Raw genomic sequence first — 23,827 nt, forward strand, 5'->3', positions numbered from 1 at the left:
GATTGAAGCTGATGATGCACATTTGGAGGTCCTGGCCACTGTGGGCATGTGTGAACTGTGCTGCGCTCTAGAGCATACCACAAACTCCCCTGCCACATTGTACATTGCAAAGCAAGTTGTCTAATGGATTGCAAGTTGTGTTACTGTTCCACCAGTTGGAACAGTATTGCATTTGGCTTGCAATAATAAGACATAAATAGGATATCTAATAGAGCAATCTTAAACAGGATTATACCTGTCTAAATCCATTGAAGTCAATGGGCTTAGAAGGGTGTAACTGCATAAAACTGCTGTAAGAATAATTTAGCCTTTTCTTCATTTAACTAACAGCAAACAGAAGAACTGCACAGGAAAAGTTATTTGTCTAACTGAAGAATGTTAATATGTTTATAATACCTTGGACGTTGACTCTTATTTATTTTCCTCCACAGATGTGTATATTCAGTGTTCAGGCAATTGATTTAGGGATGTTAAGCAAACTTCTTGTTGAACACAATCAATTTGGTTATGGAGCCGGCTGGTACCTCAACAAGATCTCTGTTCAAGAAACAGAGAAAAATGATGGCACCTATGTGTTCTCATGCCAACAATGGCTGGACAGTGGAATTGGCAATGGAAAGATGAAGCAAGAACTGCAACTTCTTGGGAAAATCAGAAAAGAGGGGCTGGCGGGAAATGTTCATGGTGAGATGCAAAATCAACAAAGCACATTCAAGCTCTATTTTTGATATATTTTATCATTATCTTTCCTGGGTGGGTCTATTGAGACTTTTAAAAAATCCAAATATAATACTGCTTTATCCTGAATAACATCTGTCATGCCAACTCTATCCCCCTGATGTTTTACAAAGCTCAATAATTTCTTTAAATAAAAATATGTTAGCACACATAGCGATACAGAGATTAAGAAGCATAAGCAAAGTTTTAAAATGAGATTTGGAGATTGAATGTGGCAGAAGGGGAAAAAAAGGAAAAGAAAATAGTGATTTTTCTAAGCATCAAGAACTGCAGAGCAGAAGGCTCTTGCATTTGAAGCTATTTCTGAAATATATCATCTGTTCTTGTAGTGTTTTTGTTACCCCTACTCCATCACTCATATTTAAATTGAGATGGACTGAAATTGCATATTTACTTTCACAAATTAAGGGCAGAAAGCATTTACAAAAAAGGTGATATATTCAATTGATGGTTTAACTAGTTTTGCTCATAATAACAAAATGCAAAGTTCTCTGCAATTTTTCTCCATCAGTAGAATAGAACATCTTTCCTTGTCATTTTAAGATATACTCCTTAAGGATCGTATCATTGTATGTTTTCATTGTAGCATTTCTCTTATTATCGTCAACTAATACATTATTTCTGATCATTTTAAAATAATGAATGTTATTCATTCAGTATTCAAGTCTTTTTGACAACGTGTTTTTACTGAAAACTATAGCATGTATGCTGCAGCTGTAGCAAAAAGGGGGGCGGGTAGCAGGAACCACCACTTGGGTGAGCTGAGCAAATTTTCCAAACTTCACCCACACAAGATGGAAGATGAGTGATTATTCTTTAACAAGAAGTTCAATTTGTATGGCAACCCATAGTTTGACATAAAATCATAACCACCAATATTGAGCCATGAAATATCTTAGACATCATTTAGTTCAGTGGATACAGAATAAAATTAGGATCTCACATTTTTCCCCCACCCTTCATCCAAGAAGTTCAGAAGGTACATGTTTCTCCAATCCTCTATTTTTTCTTCAAAAGAATCCTGAATGGTAGGTAAAGCTGAGAGAGACTCTTTCATGGTGCAGTCCTATGTAACCCTTTTGAATTTCACTGTCAGTTATCTAGTGACCTTTATGGCTTTGTGAACCCAGACCTCCCCGTTATCTAGTCTGGTCCTCTCTCCACAGTGCTCTCTGGGAATTTAGAAGTCAACCCCATGCTAACACAGAACTACTCATGGGCAGCAAATTCCTACCTCTGAATCATGTCTCTGTCTGAAAAACAGGAACCATAAATGCCATGCTCCACAGGATTTTTTTGAGATTATATAAATTAAATATTGTAAAATAATTTACTAAATTCTATATAAAGGATCAGGGCATAGTAGTACACTTGCCAGCCTCAAGATAAATAGCAAATATTTGTTTGTCACTTATTTTCTGAATTCTGTAGCTAGCATAATTACAAATTGTATGGCAAACCCTATGAATGATTAATCATACACTCTATGTATTCTAAGTTTCTCTAATATTGAAGTCCATTTAAGCTTTTTAAAACATTGATTTACTTTTCTAGGAACCTGGGATGTTAGTATTATAACCAGGGACACTTCAAGCAATACCATAAACCCAAGGCTGACTCTGTCAGCCTGTGATGACAAAGGTGCGTGTGCTTCAGTCTGCATTCCCAAAGGATTATTGAAGAGGACTGACGCATATCAGGCATCACTAGACTGGGATAAGAAGGCTGGCGTGATATGCAAAGTTCGCTTGGAAGTAGAAGAAATAGGTGGGGAGACCTGGCATTGCCGTGAGGTAAAAAGCAATATGTATTTGCACTTCCTTTTGAACAATGATTTTTACACAACAATCTTAGAGTTCACATAGCAGATCTGTTAATAATGTGATGTTAGGATCTCTCTAGACTTGCAGGTTTTTAAAGATCAAGATGGTTTTTAAAGAATTCAGGTTCCCATAGCCACACAGCAATTAAAAATGAATAGCTGTTAAAAAGCCCAAACAGCCTCAGACCACCATGTAGGGGAGGAAGAGTTCCTCGCTCAATCTATTTTCCAAAATAGTGAGTGGGGTGTGTGTGTGCATGAGTTTTTGCTGCTCCATATGAACTTCTGTGCATGAGGAGCTGTAAAAACAGTGAAATCTCATCCCCCATGCTATTTTGACACAGAGAAATGGCTTAAGGGGGGGAGACAGGAGCCCTTCCTCTCCCCGCTATATCATTCTGAGGTCATGTGAGCTCTCCTGTAACAGCAGTTCCCTACAGTTGCTGTGTGGGTGCAGGAACCTCAATTGGGTCGGAGGAACCTGGACCCTGCTCTTTAAATACCTGGACATCTAGGTACCTTTAGTACATCTTAAACATATATTTGGTAAATTAGTGATACAACATTAAGATGCTGTGGGGGAAGACCCGCCCCCAGTGTCAACAAATGAAGATGGTGGCAGGGAAGTTCAGAACACTCCAAAGAAAATAGCTTAGATTTTTTAAAAATATGGGTTACACAAAACCACAGGTGTTACTTCTGTTAGACATGATATCTGTTAGAAGCTCATGTTCAGACTTCTGACTCTCATATGCTCGGGGCAAGCAACAGGACATGGTCTTGTTTGCATCCTTTGCAATGATAACTGGATGGCTACTGTTGGAATTAGAATGCTGGATTTGCTGCATTTGGGTCTGATCCAGTAAACCCACTCTTATATGTTTCAGTACCAATGATCTTATACATTTCCTGTTTAAGATCATTGGGCAGCTGCTCCACAATTGCACTATAAATAACATTTTCAATATTAACTTCACATAAGAATTGTAGCTGGCAAATAGGCCATTCCATCCAAACAGGCTATTGCATTCTGGATCTGTGTCTCCCCAGTGCTGCTGTCCAATGGAGATACTGCAAAGGTCTTTTTTGTGGGGTGGGGGAGAATCTGCTACATAAACTGATATCCCAGGAACAGAAATGGAGAGCCAAAGTGACATTCTTTCCTCTGATGTCTAAAACTCTGTAGTTAAAATTACAGATTGCACTAGATTAGCAGAGTTCTTGTATTTCATGGAAGAAATCCTTGTGTACATCCTTGGTGTCAAAATGCCCCATTTGACTTCATAAATGGTAGTTGTACTTAAATGTAAAGGTTTTGCATTGTTTCCTGAACAAATTTGGGCTTAGGCTTTGTCATCAGTCTTGGAAGGAGGGAATTCAAAAGCATGAACTGATCCACCAAGCAACCTAACTGATAAGGGTTCTAGATGCAAAGGAAGATATGGATTTCCTTAGCCCATTAGACCCTATAGCACAATTATCTTTCTCTACCCTGCCACCTGAGATCAGTTTAACAGGAGATTCCAGGGACTTTAGCTGGGACTTGTGCATGTGCTCTGTCATACAGCAATGGGTTTGCCTTTTATACAAAAGACAAAATTTTGACAGATGCAGCTTGTTGGTGAGGATAAAAAAAGCTGAATGACCGTTAAAGGCACAGAGAACAGTCCCGCTGCACACTATTCAGTCTGGTCACCCTGCTCTTGGCACTGAAGCCTTCCTTCATACTCGCTCTTTGTTGCAAAACATAGTCACCCCAAGAACCAAATTACTACTTATTCATATCAAGCAAGCATTTAAATTTTCTTTTTTTAAAAGGGGGAAAGAATCCTTCCTTCAAATAGGATGGATCCTACTACCCACGAGCATAAGGGGGTCACAAAGGTAGATTCTTCCCTACCATCGCTTCCCCCAGCAGCTCCTTGAGAAGCTCATTTTGAAGGCTGAGAAAGCCTGCTGGTACAAATGTTTTGCAGCTTAATGGAGACTGTGGTAAGGAAGAGAAATTGGGTGAAATTCTCCTGCTGTCTTCTTGCATTAGCAACAAACTTGCTATGCCACACTTGCTACAGTAGTGCTTGAGGAAGAAGGGGAAAATTTACCTAATTTCCATTCCTTACTGCAGTCCCCGGTGTTGTGTGGCATTTCACTTAAGAGTGTCCTCCAACTCTCTGCAGCAGAGTTTCAGGGGCTGCTGAATGGAGAGGGGCACCATCTCCCTGTATCCCTTAGACTTTCTGACAGAAGGATCCAACTTAATGGTTCACACCTGGATAACATCACTCACATTTTGTATTTGTGACATGCTTTATCTATTATCATTACGTTCTTGTGAAAGAATATGCAGTAAGTCTTTGAAACCCATAATAGTTCTGCTACATACTCACTGGCGCAGTAGCTAAGGGAAGAACATGTAGCTTATTGGGTAAAATCTCATTGTATGGAGTAAACAGTTTTTGTAAAAAAAGAACAGAAACAATTCCCTCTAACGTAATTTTTGAGGAAAATTTTAAATGATACAATCAGTGAAACATCACTGTAAGTGACACACCTAAGCTGGGCACAGCCTTGCCAGCATGGAGCACTGCATAGCCTCTAGACTGAGAGAGGAGAGGGTTTCATTCATCCTTGTCCTCTGCCTCCCTCTTGACCTTATTTCCTTTAGCCTCTGTCCCAGCACATACCAGTATGGCCATTTGTAATAGGTTACAAAAATTACTGAAGTCACTTCCTATGTTCAGAGAAGTTCAACCCACAACAACAAAGAGTGGCCATTATCTTCATGACCAGCTTGTGAGTTTACGTGAGACATTTGGAAGCTTCCTAGAGAAATCTGCTGGCCAACGCAGGGAAAAAACTGCTGCATAAACCCTGGACTGATCCACCTATATGTATATTCCCACCCCCATATATAGGTGAAGCTCCAGCACAGAAAAAGTAAAGAAAGTCTTGATTTCCCATGTCTCCGACAGTTTTCAGATCAGTACACAATGGCTGAATTTCCAGTTCTAACAGCTGACTACAATTGTTTAACAGGTTTGATTGTTGCCTCAAAGATTTATTAGAACTCTCAAAATCAGTTACATTAATTTTAGTAGGAATTATTATTATTGATTCTCTAATCAGTGAATTATTATGATTGATTGATGATTGATATTATCTTGCAGTATCAGTGTATGCAACACTACACAGAGTTGCTAAGCCACATCGGTAGACCCCCCTACTCCACACTGCTCATAATGGCAGAGGGAAATAGGGAAGAATGTGGGCAAACACTGGTGGTAGAGAGTGTCCTCAAGTCAGAGTTGACTTATGGTGACCCCGGTGGGATTTTCACAGCAAGAGACTAACAGAGGTGATTTGCCATTGCCTGCCTCTGCAACCCTGGTCTCCGTTGGAGGTTTCCCATTCAATTACTAACCAAGGCTGACCTTGCTTAACTTTTGAGATTGGACAAGATCAGCGTCACCTGGGCTATCTAGGTCAGGGCCTGGGTAAACACTATTTGGCTAAAATTATCATTTCTGATCTATTTGGCTAAAATTATCATTGAATATTGAAAGTCTAGTCAATATTCAATGGGCTGTTAATTGCAAATCCATTCTAGTATTTCCTCTGGTCTGACACTAACCTGGGGAAAACTTTCTGAAAGGATTACCACTCACAACAAGTGGTCATTTTGAAAAAAAAAGGAGACTGAAGGGGCAGCAAGCAGATATGGTTATATATAATCCCCAATGCTCTGGAAGAAGCTGGTGTGCTAGCTAGTATTGTTTGTACTATAGATCCTTCCAATATGCTCCATCATTTGCTGCCAGTAGCCTCTTTTACCTGTATGCACAGGGAGGGAGAGAGAGAAGCATCCATGATGCTGACTTTGATGCTAGCCTTTGGGGGGGGGCTGTGAACGATAAGGGCCATATGAGGGCTGTATTGCAGACCTAGATTGGAACAGTAAAAAAGATGGATTTGAATGCTCAGTGATCAGATGAACTTATTCCTACAGTATGAGAATCAAACCCTGAGGGTCTATCAGTGTCTGCTCAAGCAGAGCCCAGGAACCATCTTAAAGGGTGCATTGGCAAATTATAGTCTAGAAATAAAAGTAATATCCTCAATAAATATGTGTGTTTAATTGATTGAAATTTAGTCGCTCTTTCTTCAGTGAAACAGTTTGTTCTGCACATTTGGACAAACTCATCCCCAGATTCGGGAACAGATGCAGATGTATATGTCACTTTGAGAGGATCAATGGGAGACACAGGCAAGAGAAAATTGCCTAGAAATGGAGCAGATGTTTTCACTAAGGGGAAGGTAAGCTATCCAGAGCTCTAGCTTAGAACTTCTGTTGTCATCTAGTAATAATGTTGCAATGCACTTTGTTGCTTAATTACTGGCTATTTTGAAGAACAATACAAAATTGTGTTCCCTTGAGCCTTTTAAAATTTTAAAAAGGCACCCATTGTCGCATCTGCCAAGACTTAAATATCCTGGCTGGACTGACTCAAAGTCAGGATGTTATTGGAGCGCAATCTGGTCCTAGTTGTTTGGATGACTTTCAGTTGTAGAGGTCTGATGAAGTTGACAAAGTGCTTTGAAGTATGTGGCCCACCACATTCAATTCTGCTCTTTGAACCTCATGGCTAATACTATCATGCCAAACTGGGTTGTTAACTGGCCTAGGAGATAAACGTGTTTCTGTGGTAGGTTGTAGTCCTCACCACTTGGGGAAAAAGTGGTTGGCCGACCCCTCTTAAGGCATTCCTGGACCCAAATGACCTAAATAACTGTTGCCTGGTGGCTAATATTCCATTCTTGGGCTTGGTGGTCAACTAGGTGGTGGCTCCAAGCTTCAGGCAATCTCATAGAGATGTATTATTTAGGTATATTTCAATCTAGATTCAGGCTTGGCTTTGGGATGAAAACAGCCTTGGTTGCCCTGACAAATGACCTTTGCTGAAAGACTATCTCCTCCTATACTATCCAGATCACCATTTAAGATCTGCCTTTCAAGCTCTGCCATGCCTTCAAAGGAGAGGCAGGTGACAACTAGAAACAGGGCATTTTCTGTGCTGGCTCCTCGCCTTTGGAACACACTCCCTCTTGAAGCTTCTCTGGCATTTACTTTACTTTAGAACAAAACACATATTTTTACCTAGGCTTTTAATTAGGGGTTTTATCTTACTAGATTTTTAATGATCTGTGTGAGTCCTCAAGCAGGGCAACATCCACCTCCTGCCTGTCAGTTGTCTTGACGGGGGCTACAACAGGCCTCAGATAGAGGGGCCAAGGGCTAGTTACCTCATCTGTGTCCTTAGGCTCCCTCAGAGATAGCCCATCTGGTGCTTGCTGGCTCACTCTTGCACTCACCACCACCAGCATCTCCTCTACTCCTTCCCCAATTTCCAACTCCACCCCCCAAGCCCACCCCCAAGGTGAGAGCCCGTTTCAGGGCCAGGGGTTGGAGAAGGGCCAATGAGCCCCTTCCTTCCCTGTCCCCACAGGAGCCTCCCAGCCCTTCCCTCACCACTACAACATCACATGGCTTCCCAGCTGGATGTATGGTCAGAACACTGCTCCCAAGAGGTGTGGGTTCTGCTCCTCCCACTGTTTTGCTACTGATTGGATTGTCACTGGATAAACAATGAAGTTTGCATTTTTGCAAGCATCCCCTTTGGTAGAATTTTAATCCATAGCTCTTGTTTGCCATATGTGTGCTTTCCTCCAGTGAGCTACTATGGAGATGTCAGCAACACTTTTTTAAAAAATGTGTGGTTCTGTGTTCCCTTGTTACTGCTCTAATGTTGTATCTCCTTTAAATGTTTGATGAATGGCATTCCTGAGCACTTCCCTTCCCTCAGGACCTCAACCATCATGTGGGAGAGGTCTTGGACATTATACTATTGCCTCTTCAAAGTGAGCTGTGGGGACATGTGGATGATGTGTTTTAAGTGGCCATGGTTCCTTCTTTGTGGTTTGCTGGAAGGAAACATGTTTGTAGGACTGTTCTTCCACCTATTTCTGCTAAGCTCCCCAGAGAGTTTTGTCTCAGGGTTCCTGCTGTTCACACCATGGTCCATCCTATAATGGGAGGGGGTGTTTCCTTTGTTGTCTTCCTTGTTTTCTTCATGTGGACAGTGATAAGTTGACATCAAGGAGGTGTGTCAACATCTGCATGCACCTATTGACTGTCATGAGGCATCATTAGCATGCTGTTCCATGTGTGGTGGGGTTGCTATGGACTTGGTTGCAATGGCTATGCTCTTTACACATCAGAGAATGTCTTTGTTATACACATTTCTCCTGTGCTGAGTGAGCATAAGATATCAACTAGAAGTGCTAGCATCACAAAATCATTGGTGATGCTGGTGTCCAGAGCATAGCAGTGGGCTGTAAATGAAAATACTGCATTCTGCTTATGCAGTTATATTATTACTGAAAATACTGAAGATAAATGTGAAGGGAAATGGATTCTTGCCTTAGCAGTGATGTCTCCAGTTCTTATTTCTGAGAAATGTATAAACATTATGTATGTTTTCCCCTTTATAAATAAGCTCCAAAAAGAACCGCAATACAATATAGTGCTTATTAGACAAATAAACACACACCTTGAAATATTTCCTTTCCCTCTTTGCAACTAACAGTCGTGGAAACAGTGAAGGATTTTAGAATATTTCAGGCTTAGAATTTGCATGCTTCACCTTAACAGTTGTTGTGACATTTTAAAATGTGCTTTGCCTAGCAATAATTTTTCCCCTGACTTTACAGTAACTGCCACTCAACGGAACTGAGTTTCTGTTTAATATCATGTCAAAATATGGCATGAACCTCATATAAATGCCAGGACTATTATAAACAGTCGATTAATGATGCAGAAATATATCAGGAAGTTAGATATTCAAATGTACTTGCAAGAGGTACAGAAAACGGTACCCTTTGATCTGAATCCCACATGGCCCAGCTGGTTATCATCTGGGGATGACTTGACAATTAAGGATTTGATTACTTAATCGAATGTTGTTGTTGTTGTTATCCTGTAACACACTATGCAAAAAATAATAATAATCTTGATACAATCATGCATAAAACCAAATCAGAACTGCTTTTTGGCCAGTGTCTTATTAATTTATATATATACAAAAAGGGGAGAAATACAAATGAAGTTTACAAACTGCAGAAAGTTGCACATGCATAGCATTCTGACCAAAATTCAGAAATAAAAAACTGAGCATTGCAGTATTCCTAGTGTATCAGTTCTACTTTAGATATGTGATCATGTAGTTTGAAACTCTAAAATAAGGAGTAAAATTCAAATAAGGAAAAATTTGGAAGCATCCCTTCTTTAGACAAATATATGCATCTCCTAAAATATCTGTCCTTCTCTATATTCTGGGCATTTTTGCTTATTAGATTTTTAGCATTATAAAAATAGCCCTGTTGTTCTGTTATTTCAAAGGAGGGGGGAAAACCCAGTTTCATTTTAAAAGTTGGTGTTCCTGAGTTAACGAACCTTGCACACAGTTAAGTACATAAATACCTGAACTCCATGGGAATTGGCAGCCTGATTGACAAGAAATATCCATTTATCAGTCACATCATCCTTTATAGTTATTTCTATTCATAGGTGTCCCAGATTTGAATTTGAGGATATTCTCCATGCCTCTTCCACCAGGTTTCATTTCTATAATTCTATTTTCAGATATGAAATAACTCCAAAAGAGAGAGGAGAATAATCAGGCCACAATCTGAGATTTGTGAATCTTCATCTTGTTTAACATTCCAACCTAGTTAAAATAGATTCCTCTAGTAAAAAGGCTGTTTAAAATTAGGATTGAGGACTTTGGGAAGTAAGGACTGTATAAAAGCAATTGACATTCAGGACTTCAAGTTGAGCAATAGTATTCACCATGTCTGCTGGGAATGTTTTTGCTAACCAACTGTCATGTTGGACCACTGAAGAGATATGACTGAAGTTTATGCAGAGACTGTTTATTCAAAATCTTCTGCTCCTACTACAGCTATCGCTGCCACAGAAGGAAACAAAGTTTTTAGATCCGGCATTGATGAGTGCAGGATAATGCCAATTCAGGTTTAAAAATTCAGTAGGGATTTTCAGAATATGTGACCTAGGGAAATATTGCATTGTGCAATGAGAACCTATCAAAGTTTTCACTGCAATACTAAAGTTGTAATTTTTTTATTGATATATAGTAGATGAAGGAAACAATTATTGAAGTTTCAAATGGAGTTTGCTTCCTGCTTATGATAGAGACTTCAGAACCATTAGCTTGAGACTGCTAACATTTTTGGTTGCCAGTAATATAACTTTTCCAACTTTAGATTCTATATTGAAGTGCAATAGTGCAATTGTTGAGAAAACAATTTCCCGCCTCGCTCCTCCCCCCACCCCCGAGCATAAGGACTCTAATCTGGAGATCCAGGTTTGATTCACCAGTCCTCTGCTTGAAGCTAGCTGGATGACCTTGGGTCAGTAACAGTTCTCTCAGAGCTCTGTCAGCCCCATTTATCTCACAGGGTGATTGTTATGAGGATAATAATAACACACTTTGTAAACTGCTGTGAGTGTGGCACTAAGTTGTCCTGAAGTGTGGTATATAAATCGAATGTTGTTATTGTTATTGTTTGTTATTGTTAAAATACTGAAGTTGGGGTGGATTTTTTATTCTTAACTCTGTCTCTCAGCATTTTAAAAATGGGATGACTGTGCTTCACCAATAAAGTTGCTTTGTATTATGTTTCTGTGCAGATCACCCTAAATAGGAGATACACACGCATTAGTCAGCAAACCTACTTATTTCAGTAGTCCAATTGACCTTAGTAGGATGATCCATAAAAGAATGGATTGTTTCTTAATTCCAATGCTAGGAGCAGTTTTCATATTCCTCAGAATCACAGAAGCCAACATGCTTTTGCAAGTCTGCCTCCTTATAACCATAGTTCAGTTTTAACTGTAAGATTTGTAGTTCTACATATGTATACTTAAATGAGGTGGTAACATGCAGCTCAGTGCGGGCAGGCGCTTCTTCTTTTCTATGTGCCACGCACAGGCATGTACTTTCTATTCCAATGATATTTTGGTTTGTTTGAAAACCATCATAATGTAATTTGTTTCCACTGTAAGCAAGTTTGGGATTTCCTGGTCCTCCTTGTTAATGCTTGCCTGTATTTGATGGGTAAAACGCTAAGCTTCATTGTCCTTTCCTTTCATGATATTTCTGTGCACCTATTTTGAATATGAAGCTCTCTGCATGTTAATTGGGATTTTTCCAGGTGGATATTTTTCAAGTGGAAGCAGTAGATATTGGGACAGTGCATGAGCTTGTTGTGGAAAAAGGGAAAGGTTCTGATTGGCACCTTGAGAAGATTGTTGTGACAGAGTCCACATTAGAAGGAAAGGAACTACTGTTTATGGCTCAAACATGGCTAAGAGACAGAACAGATAAGAAAAAGCTTGCCTCAGTAACCCTGAATGTAACAGGTCAGTATTATTTCAGACACTATGTATTTGCTGAGAATCTCCTTCAGAACTGCATAATATGCCCCTTTTTCTTTGCAATTGCCTTCGTCTGCATAGCAGCCCTGGGATTCTTTGATGGTCTCCCATCCAAGTACTAACCATGGCCAACCTCGACCCTGCTTAGCTTTCAAGCTCTGACAAGCTCAAGCTACTCAGACTGCTTACTAGCCAGCTTAGTAGTTGGCATAAATAATATCGCAACATATTATTGCAACAAAGTATAATATTGTTAGAGTTTTCTGTTGCTTGTTGTCATCTATTTGTGTGCCACATCATCCCAGGTCATTGGTGGTTATTGTAATGTCATTGAATGCTTACAAAAATTCAAATTCGGAGGGAAAGAGCCTGTGCTTATTAATGATAGGCAAACTGCTCCCTGGTTGCGTTCATATATACTCAAGATTTTCCATACTTGGAAAGCAACTGATTTCTCAGAGAATAATGGCATACTTGAGGGAGTTCTTTACTAGCCCTCCTTTTCCAAACCTTTATCATTGCAGAGGAGTGAAAATCAGTGGCAGGAGGTACTGCAGGCCTTACTCTGAAGGCCTGAGGGCTCACTAATGTCTATAGTCACTGGTGTAAGGGAAGTGTACTTACAAGTGCTTTCTAGTTAAATTAATTGAAACCTAGCATTTATATCAACACTGTGGCATGGTAGATAATGCTGGATACGGACTGGGAGGGTGTGTGAGCAAATCCCCACTTAATGCAGTTGTAGAACCACAGACGAAACCAAGACCAGATCACATTTTTAATGGCCATTCCTGTGTGATGCTGGAATACTGGGGGGCGGGGGGGGGGGGACAGGAACTGCATGCCAAGTCAGCCATAGGATTGAAATTTTGGACCATTTTCACTGTTGAAAATGCTGACATCCATATCCATACTTTTTTTAAAAAACACACACACACATTTTTAGTAAGGAAAATGTACAATATGAACAGGTCCTTGATGTTACCGTCTTTCTGCTTTGAAACTACAAACACATTCATTTGCAAATCTGTGTACTGAAGAACTCAATATGCAGATGTATCTTTGTTACAGGCTTGACTTGTAAAATAAACCAATAATTATCACTATGTGAAGAATGAGATGATTGCAACATTTGGTGATTCATAGTATGCACAGCATTAATCCTGTACAGTTGTTTCCTTGGGTTTATCTAAGTAATCTCTGTCTCCTGGAGAATCCTTTTGTTCTTAGTACACTTCCTCTGTCATTACTAGTCACTATACTGATCGCTCAGTAGTGACCCATATCGTATCACTCCCTGCAGTGAAATTTGCACTGTTTCTTAAGCATAAGAAGCATTCTTCCAGCTTAAGTGGTTCTTCTGCCAGGGAAAGAGCCACTTAAATTAGAGGGAGGCTGTCACTGACAGAGCCAAGTCCATTCTTTTTTCCAGTATCTGCCAATCCCATTTGGTGGAATAGAGAGAAAGCCAAAAATGACCAATCAAGACCCTTAATAGGGCTTCCAGATTAGGGTTGTCAGGTCCTCTTCTCCTCTCAGTGGGGGGGGGGGGAGCAGCATTTACCTTTAAGACATTCTTGCATGTGCACTCTTGGTAGGGGCAATGACATCACTTCCCAGAAGTGATATCACTGTGCCGGTCATGGTGTGCTCTCACACTTTGGTTCAGCAATCGGTGGTCAATGGGGTAAACCCCTTGGAGATTGCCTACCCATTCCCACTCCTTTTCCCCCACTGGCCAGATGAGTGGTGATGGGAGGTGGAGGCTGAGAGTTGGATATCCCCCACCACCACTGGGGGACCAGCAACCATATGCAAGATCTCCTGCCATGGTGGGGCATGCCCCAATCCCAACCTCTGCTCCCTGTTGCCACTTGTCTGGCTGGCTGTGAGGGAGGTGAGCAGAGGCTGGCTGAAGCATGCTGCACACAGGCTCCACAGGCCAGGTGATGTCACTTCCAGTTTAAATCAGAAGCTATGGTGTCTCAGCAGGATCAATTTTTTAAAGATTCAGCTGAAATCTTGGCGAAAATGCTATGTTTTGGTCCTGCTGAACCAAAAGTAACACCATTGGGCCTACAGATCCTGTACACACCACACTGCCCCTCCTCACCAGGAGGATCAGCATCACCACACCCTTCACCCCTGCTTTTCAGAGGGGAGGATCTGGAAACCCTAGCCTTAAAAGACTTGGAGGGAGGAAGGAGAGGGAGGAGCAGAGGGGGAAATAGAGCTGTTTAATGGTGGTTTGAGTCAGATAGGGTTTAGAGCTTCCTTACGCAAGGTAGGGATCTTGCTCTGTCTCCTGCCATTTCAGGTAACACCAGGCTGTGTGTGGTATTTTCCACCTGATTGTTATAGTACCTGCTCCTGCCTCCACAAGCCATCACAGAGGCAGAGTAGTAGGATACAGTAGGATACAGGCCACCGTATCCTTGGTGCTGCTTGTAATATGCCCTGTTTGAACTAAGGCTGGTTGGCTCCCTACTAAGCTCATGGCAATAGCAGGATTTCAACTAACAGAGTGCTAATTCATAGCCAAGCTGCTTAACCACTATGCTATAGCAGCTCTCTGGCATTGACACTTGCCTTTCATCAATAACTGCAGTGTTTCAGTCTGTCTTAGCACATTTTTGAGTCTCATTATAGGAGGATGATACAAACGTAATGAAATTCATTATGGGAGAGATAGGGACAAAATTTCTGACCCACAACAAATTCCAGTGAGTCTCTCCCCAAAATCTGCAGTGGGAAAAATGCAATTGCATGAAAAAAACCACAAGTATGCCACTTTTCCACATGTTAATTTGTGGTTATCTAATGTTTTACCAAAATATTAATTTTTAAATTCTAATTTAACTAGAAATACAAGAAAAGAAAAGCAAGACTTCCTCGCTGTTACGAAATCAACAAATGAAATCAGGTAATTTTATACCACAACAACCAAAGCTGTGTCATTAATTTTTATTCCAATGTTACTTTGTACCCAGTTGATAATTTATACCAGATGAAAACCTGTGCCCCTTTCTCACAATTCTGTTCTGTTTTACTTGCTCAGAAGGTTCATGGAAGATTTACTTCACCAAATGTCACGAAGAATCATCAGATGAATTTGAAAAATCTTGGGAAAATATTTCTAAACTGGTCATGATATTTTATGGAACGAATGGCAAATCTGAACAAATTTTCTTGGACAGTGAAAGAGGAGATCAAGCTAAGAATCAAATAACATATAATGTAAATTAATATATACCCTATATCATCTTTTTAATCACAATTAAATGCTTTTCTCAGAGAAAACTGAGTCTTCTAGTAATGGCTGCCTACTCTGGCTACTTATTCTTCACTCTTTCATCAAAATAGGATACACTTAACTGATTTTTTTACATTATTTATTCTTATATAATATCTGTAGTGGTGATATTTTTCAGAGATAATACACTGGGTGGAGGCATTCCAACAAATAATCATATTTAATAATGTGTGTCCTCATATTTATGTTAGCAAAGAAATGTTATATTGAACAGTCACTATTGCATTTGGGTACTTGGAGCCAAACTGGCATTAATAACAGTGGACTCTTCATAGTGCTTTGGCCAACTAGGCTTCCTCAGAGATCAGCAGAAATGTAGAGTGTTTAGAAAATACTATCTCAAGGTGTCCTTTAAAGCCAACTGAATCACTGCAGAAATCAACCATTTGTCTTTTAGGTACATTTCCCATCGGACCTTGGGATACTCTATAAAGTGAGACTTGGGCTTCATCACTTGGGAGAAAGCATATCCCATTTGTCTCTTCATCACTGTAAAATACAACACACAGTAACCCTGGATACCTTTACCATCTCTATAAATAAAACACTTCCTCTTCTTAATGGAGACCGATGGATTGAGCTCCCTGTAGAGTGGCCATTAAGGGAAGCACTTTCTGGTAGGTATAAATTGAAGTACCTCTGAACTTTATCAGGCAGATCACTATAATTGTCTTTAAGTATTACATTAAAAGATTATAAGGCTTCAGTACACATTTATTAATGAAATATTATTTATTACAATTATGGTAATTTAAGATATAACCTTCATTTGCTGCATGCATACATATATGTGTATTTGTATAATATAGCCTGTGTACACTCAGCTATATATTTCTGAGGCAGGCTACAGCAATAATAATAAATTAAAATATCACAAAATAGTGAATAGCTAGCAATGAAAACAATTCCAGATTAGGCATCAGCAGGAAAAAAGTGCAGCCAAAAGCCTGGGATAACAAAGAAGTCTTTGTCTGTAACCTAACACTAGTGAAATTAGGAACCAGGTAAGAAGGTGTGGGAAGGGGACAGACAAGACGCCACTTCTAAACTGCCATGCTGTTGGTGGTTATTAACATAACTTCTGAAGTTATGAATTATGTTAATTCAGTATTAATGGATGGGCATATATATGACAGAAGCACCTTCATTCCAGACATTTAAGTGGTGGTGGAAAGTCCTATCAAGTTGTAGCAGGGCAAGTCCTGCTGAGGTTTCAAGGGAAGAGACTGACAGAGATAGTTTGCCATTGCCTGCCTCTGCATAGTGCTCATCGTGTTCTTTCGAGGTCTCCCATCCAATTACTAAGCAAGGCCAACTCTGTTTAGCTTCCGAGATCTGACAAGATCTGGCTAGCTTGGGCTGTCGAGGTAAGGGCAAAATGTTTGGTCATAATAACCAGCAGTATAAATTGTGCCTGAAAGTGAAAAGGCAGCCAGTATAGCCCTTTTATAACTAGCAAGATGCATTCCCAATATTTTGTGCCAGTATTCTTGCTGCTACATTTTGCAGCTCCTAACAGAGAGCATTATAATAATCCAATCTGGATGTGATTGAAGCATGTATAACCATGGCCAAATCACATTTATTAAGGAAAGACCACAGCTGGTAGGCCCACTGAAGTTGGCTGAAGACACTATGCCACAAAGGAGAACTTGAGCTTCCATATGTTGACATATATTATCCCAAGAGCTGCAAATTTGCTTCCACAATGGTATTGCAACCCCATCCAATATACGCAGAATCCACAGTTCCTGATAGGCTACATCATTGACTAATACCGCTTGCATCTTATCTGGATTAAGCTTCAATAGCTGACCACCACCAGCATTTCCAGCAGGAGGCCTGCATCCAGTAGCACCCCAAGCTATGAATCTGCTTTTTTATGCAACCATATCCAGAACAGACCCAGAATCCCTGAGTCAATCCTTTCCCCCACCAGTAGCACCTCCATTGTGTTGGGATTAAGTTTCAGTGTATTAACCCTTGTCCATCCTAAAACTGCTTCCAGGCATCTGCCTATGATTGCTATGGCCTCCCTGGGATCTCTTGGAAGCATGAGATAGAGGTTAGTGCCATCCACATATTGGTGGCAACTCACCTCAAATAATGGTTGTTGGGGGTTTTCCGGGCTGTATTGCCGTGGTCTTGGCATTGTAGTTCCTGACGTTTCGCCAGCAGCTGTGGCTTCCCTGTGCAGTCTGACAAAGTAGTTGGAAGTGTTGTCCAGTATTTTGGTGTCCAGTATTTTGGTGTACTGGACAACACTTCCAACTACTTTGTCAGACTGCACAGGGAAGCCATTGAAATTCACAAGCATAAGCAAAACTTCAACAGGAAAGAAGAAACCTTAAGAATGAACAGAGCATGGGCTCCAGTTCTGAAAAACACCAGGCCAACAAAACACTCCACACCCGACAATAGCCCTGCAGAGAAGATTAGCACATCAAGCCCCAATCCATATGCAAAAGAACCTCCTCAGGATACAATGAAGCCTCCCGCCATTAGCATTCCACACCCTGGGAAACTCTTACAGAATGACTCAGCTCAACCCCACCCCTCCTGAGTAGATACAAATGACCTACATCTTTTCCACACTGTGACACTGAGAGATCTCTGTCTTTTGGTGCTACACCTCTGAAGATGCCAGCCACAGCTGCTGGCGAAACGTCAGGAACTACAATGCCAAGACCACGGCAATACAGCCCGGAAAACCCCCAACAACCATCGTTCTCCGGCCGTGAAAGCCTTCGACAATACATCACCTCAAATATCTGGCTGACCTCTCCCAGCAGCTTCCCATAGATGTTAAAAAGCATGGGGAACAATATGGAACCTTATGGGATCCTGTAGGCCAGAGGTCAAGGGGACAAGCAGCAATTCTTCTCATGTTAAATGCTCTCTTGTAGAGATGGGCATGAACCGTAAAAAAACTGAACAGTGCAGTTCATAGTTTGTTGCATTACATGAACCATGAACTTTCACGAACCTGTCCTGGTTCATGAACCAGTTCATTTGGTTCGTGAAAATGTCACATCCCAGTCAGCAAATAGTCACTTCTGGGTCAGCAGAAGTTCACTTCCAGGCCAGCAGAAGGCCACTTCTAAGTCAGCAGAAGGTCTGCAGGAAGTCCATCCCCTGTTGCCTAGGCAACTGATTGACTGGCACCAGGCTGTCTGCAGTGACAAACCAAAAAAACGAAGCAAATAAACCAGCCTAAAGTTTGTGGCGGTTTGTCAGAAATGGGCTCTGACAAACCACCAGTTCACAAAGTACGAACTGTCCCAGTTCGACACAAACTTTGGTTCGTATTTCGGTTCATGCCCATCTGTACTCTCTTGTGCTGAATTGACATGTGCATGTTTCATCAGTCAGTGCCTACACCTCTCATCTACCAGATGGCAAGATGCAAAATTTAAATGAAGTGTTCTGGAATAGTTATTCAAGACTTTATAATAACACTGGATTGACTTTTTATCTTACAGTGGTTACATATCATGTTAAAATAGTCTTTGATGACTTTTTGAGCAAAATAAACTTGGTATCTCTTGCTCTGTGTGTATATGGAGACAATGGAGATACTGGAGACAGACCTCTTTTGTTGTCATTACCACCTGCGGTCCAGCAAGGAAAAGCAAATGAGGTATTTAATTTTATCCTAATTATCTGAAACAAACCCTTGAAACTGTTATTGAATTCAAAATGTAATGTACATATAAATAAATATAAAAACAACTCCTACCACAAGCTCAATACTAATTCAAATGACTACAGAGTTATTTTTTTTTTAGTTATTTACAGGTCAGATAGATGCTGTGGACCTTGGAGAACTGCACAAAATTGCTCTTCTTATCAGAAGCAAATCATGTAAGTTTTTTTCACTGTGAAGATTTGGCTAAATTAACCAATTGATATCTGTGTTTACTTCAGGTATTTATGTCCGAAGTTCTGCAGAATCAGACTCTCTTAGCTTTCATTCAGTAACTGCTATGTCGATATTTGAATATTGCTATTAAATATATTTAACTGAAGGCAAGTACTGGTGATCCCCAAAGCATTTTGTTTCTGCATTGATGTGATTAGGATTAGAATGATAGTTGGACAAGATAGAAACTTGCTTACTGCAAAGCTGAGGACTTCAGAAATCAATCTGGGGAACCAATTTATTTAGATATTGAGCTACTTTACTGAGTTCTTAATATTATGTTGTATGTAACCTCATGAAAGATTCCCCGTCTTATATACTAATAGTCAAGTGGCCCTGATCCGTAGATACTTAAATCCAGAGACTAGAGCCATAAACACACCTGAAAAAGCACTCAGGATTGCAGAAAAATCTGAAATCTAAAAAAGTTCACTCAAGCAAGCAAGCCTTTATTGGCATATATAAAAATATAAGATTTTAAATACAGAAATGAGTCCATACAGAATGAGATTAAAATTACAGATAGAAACAGGGCAGCAGTATAGCAAAATATTACTTGTCAGGGCGTATAGCCATGGCACTGTAGAGAAACTTTGCTACTATTTCAGTTATTTCCCCATCTGGGTTGTCAAGCAGAAACTGAACCTTAAAATCATCAGAAAACTCTGAAAGTTGGGCTAATATAGGAGGTAGAAGATCCCAGCATGGCGCCAGATAAAAAGAGCACTGGAGAAGAACATAGGAAACAGTTTCAACACAGTCCATCAAACAAGGACAACACCTGCTATAATAAGGAATCCCATGAAATCTACCAGATAAAATGCCTGAAGGAAGAACATTAAATCTGGCCAGAGAAAAGGCTCTACGTAAATTGGGAGCCAGGAGCTGGTAAAGGTATACTGCTGGGAGACTTACATTAGGGACAATCCCCAAGTTTAAGGGAGAACACTGGGTGACTTGATCCAGTCACACACACACACAACCTACTTCTCAGGGTTTTTGTGAGGGTAATATGGAGGCAAGGAGAACAATATAAGCTGCTTTGGGTCCCCATTGAGGAGAAAAGTGGTATGAAAATGGAAACAAAAATTAAGAAATATAGTTGAAGATGGGGGGAAGATAAAAGGTAAGTTGTTCAATGGGTTTGAAGGAGAGAAGGAGTTAGGGAAAGGTGAGCCTATGGAGACTGCCAGGAGGAGGGAATGAGAAAATAGTTCACACATACATTTTAAACTGAGCACAACTCCTTCAAGGAAGAAACTTCAACTGTCCTCACAGTTAGGGGGGTGCACCTTTGAAATCCAAGGCCGTTTCAAATTGCTCTGTAACACCCCTATTCATGGAAATAATCTGCACACAATATCATTGTGTGCATTGGGAGAGAATCAGATTAAGCTATAGCTATAGCTAAGACTTTTTTTTCCATATGTAATTGTAAAGATCAGACTAGACCATCAGGAGACTACTGACTGGATCCCCTGCATTTTATTTAAAAGTTCAAAGCAGCTGTGGGAGAATTTGGGCTGAGGAAGCAGCGCAAAGGAGTCAAGTAACCCTTTGTCCTGTGGCTTCTTCATATCTAAATCCCCCCCCCCCCAGACACACACCTAGACACACTGCAATTAACCCTGTGAGAGAATGCAGGACAGCATCTATTGGTATATGTACGTAAGCTTTCCTCTGCAGGATAGATAGCATCTTTGGGAGAGAATATTTTAGACCAGGAAAATAGTATGGGGGGGGGAGCATTAAACACCTTTTTTCCCAGTGCTACTTCCCAACCCAATTCAGATTTTTCTGTGGCTGCTTTGTACTTTGAAAAAGCAATGAGAGAGAACATCAGATCTTGGATCTCTTGCATCTGGCTTAGTTTGGCCCTTGAATCATATTATTACTCGGTTGTATAAAAGTGCTCTTCAGTTAGGTTCTGGAAAATCAAAGCACTTTTCTGTATCTCAAACTGAAGAGTGTGCTGCTTCCTTGGACATGTCACTAGTCTTGATATTACAAGTGCAGATTATAATTGGATAATGAGATGAAATCATTCTGTGGTTCCCTACCTTATCTACCTTGAGTACTAATCTCCTAAAATCTGTGGGTTGAATCGAACCTGCTTTTCTGCTAGTGAAAAAGAGAGCAAGGAGTCTCCTATGACCATCAAAAAGGCTGTGCTGCGGATCATGGGTTCTGCATAGACAACAGTTGTTAGAGACAGGTGCCACAGTAAGGAGGGGAATTAGTGAAAAGGCTGGCTGGATCTAACCCTCTGCTCCAGTAGGATATGAGATATTTTCATACCACATTTCCTATCACTCAAAGCAGTTTCCATCAAAAACGCCAAGCATGTGGTGGCTGAGACTCAAGGGCTAAAGCCTGTGGTGTGGAGGGTGGAGCCTGTATCCTACTCCATCCTAATGAGGCAGTTCCTTCAAACTTGCAACTCCAGCATTGTTCCTAACAAGTGTAGATCCCAGTCTGCCAACTAAGAGGACAAAATCCCTGCATTTATATCAAACTTTCCCCCTTTGAAATCAATAGGATGTAATATCCCCACCCTAAAATCATAATATGTTCCAGTTGATCATATAAGATCTTCTTAGTGCTTTAAATTTACAAATATGGAATGAGACTGTTTTCTAGTATGTCTGAGATCTTAAATGGTGAAAGAGATTGATTACAATGGATAATCATGTAATGCTGAAATATCCTATGGCTAAATACAATAAAAGTGACTTGCCAGTGACAATTTGTTGATATAATTAATGATAGTACCACATTTTGATTAAATGTTGACTTAAAGCTAAACATTTCCATTCCATCTTGTTTTATTTATAGCCTGTAAACTGGGTATTAGAGCATTACACTTGAAGGAAGCTCCAAAGCAAGATCCTGTCTATATATTTGAAGTGAATGAGTGAGTATGATATAAAAAATGAATCTCCCAGTGTCTTTAATGTGTTGCATAGCATATTACCCAATAAGCATGCCATGATCTAGAATCTTTCTGTAGCATTCAACTGGATTTATTGTTTCTTACATCATTGTTCTGAATATCATTATATGGCTTGGTTTTAGAACATTCCTTTTGGATGCCAATGAACCTGAAATAAAGAGAGAAATCCCTCTCTCTTTGATTACCAAGGATGAAGGTGAACAGGAAAATCTGGAAGAATACATTGTTAAAGTATACACAGGTGATAAGAGAGGAGCAGGAACCGATGCCAATGTGCATATAATCTTGTTTGGAGACAAGGATTCATCTCAGTTAATTGAGCTCAGTAAATCACTTGATCATCGAGATCCCTTTGAAAGAGGAAAGGTAAACTATACAATGTCCACTTGCACTTCTATTATGTAGTGTTTTCTATCTCTAAGGACACAAAGCTTGCTAAATACTATAAGTACCCTCCCCTTTACTCCCCCTGATGGTTCTGATGGACAAATTTTGAGGTCCTGGGTCATGAACTCTTCAAGGTATCACCATCTGTTGGATCATGAAAGCAGATGAATAGAAACTTTTAAAGAAACTATCCTAAACATAGTTCATTGTAGTATTGGGGGGGTTCTTTACTAAACAGTAACAATAATACACATACTATGCTTTTGGAATACTGGAATATCATGAATAAAATTGTGGCATACACAAGCAATATGACAGCAGTTAATCTGATCATTTATTCAAAGGCAGATTTGTGTATTATAAATAAAAAGTAAATTAAAAAATAAAAGCAAGAGATGCTTTTACTTCAACTGGGAGGCAATTCATAATACACTGGTGTGGGGGGGGCGTGCCATCAAGTCGCTTAGCAGAGGAAAAAACACTTGAATATTGAATCCAATACAATTGCCAGAATCCTTTAAGCATAATTTGGAAAGTACATCCTCCAGGTTTTAAGGAAAGAACCATTCTAGTAACAACAACAATAATTATGCATTTCTCTTGCTGCCATTTTTCCACATACCTAGATTTAAATCAGTCCCAAAAGTAAGCCAAGCAAGCTAATTTCAGGCTTTGGCTTACTGTATTTTGATAGCTGTTTTTTGTTTTTGTTTTTACAGACTGACACTTTCAAAATTAAGACAAAGAATGTTGGGAGGTTGCAGAAAATTGAAATTGGACATGATGGGAAAGGATTTGGTAAGTACAACAGTGTGTGTGTGTGTGTGTGTGCGCGCGCGCGTGTGCGTGCGTGCGTTTCTGTGTGTTCTAACTCTGCTTTGTATGCATAAAAATCTCCAAAGTAATTACAAAATGTCCTGAAGAGCATGCAGATTTACAGTCCATCATTCAGAAAGTAAATCAAGATTATAACATAGATTATAACACTCTCAAATATTATAGCTCTCAAAATAACGTGAGAATCAACACATAGATTTTAAATGTAGGAAGCTGCTTGCCTACCAAGAACATGATTCCTCACATAAAATCTAATGTACAGTGTTCTCCCACCTCCTGCCCTAAGAATAGCATCTTGGGGGCATTTTGAGTTGCTGCAGAAAGAGAGAGGTGAGGAAATA

General features: G+C 40.0%; 1 protein-coding gene across 1 annotated transcript in view; it reads left to right on the top strand.

Annotated features, from left to right (window-relative positions):
* RP1 (RP1 axonemal microtubule associated) overlaps positions 1-23,827 on the top strand; it is a 302,837-nt gene that overhangs the window by 268,477 nt on the left and 10,533 nt on the right. The window contains exons 45-57 of the mRNA XM_054985404.1: positions 432-684; positions 2,293-2,531; positions 5,476-5,596; positions 6,726-6,874; positions 11,852-12,059; positions 14,938-14,997; positions 15,133-15,311; positions 15,785-16,004; positions 18,870-19,027; positions 19,176-19,251; positions 22,145-22,223; positions 22,385-22,628; positions 23,369-23,447. Of these exons, the coding sequence (XP_054841379.1) occupies positions 432-684; positions 2,293-2,531; positions 5,476-5,596; positions 6,726-6,874; positions 11,852-12,059; positions 14,938-14,997; positions 15,133-15,311; positions 15,785-16,004; positions 18,870-19,027; positions 19,176-19,251; positions 22,145-22,223; positions 22,385-22,628; positions 23,369-23,447 (2,065 nt within the window). The remainder of the gene's footprint in view (positions 1-431; positions 685-2,292; positions 2,532-5,475; positions 5,597-6,725; positions 6,875-11,851; positions 12,060-14,937; positions 14,998-15,132; positions 15,312-15,784; positions 16,005-18,869; positions 19,028-19,175; positions 19,252-22,144; positions 22,224-22,384; positions 22,629-23,368; positions 23,448-23,827) is intronic.

Source organism: Eublepharis macularius, chromosome 7, assembly GCF_028583425.1.
Source record: "Eublepharis macularius isolate TG4126 chromosome 7, MPM_Emac_v1.0, whole genome shotgun sequence".
Classification (NCBI taxonomy): Eukaryota; Metazoa; Chordata; class Lepidosauria; order Squamata; family Eublepharidae; genus Eublepharis; species Eublepharis macularius.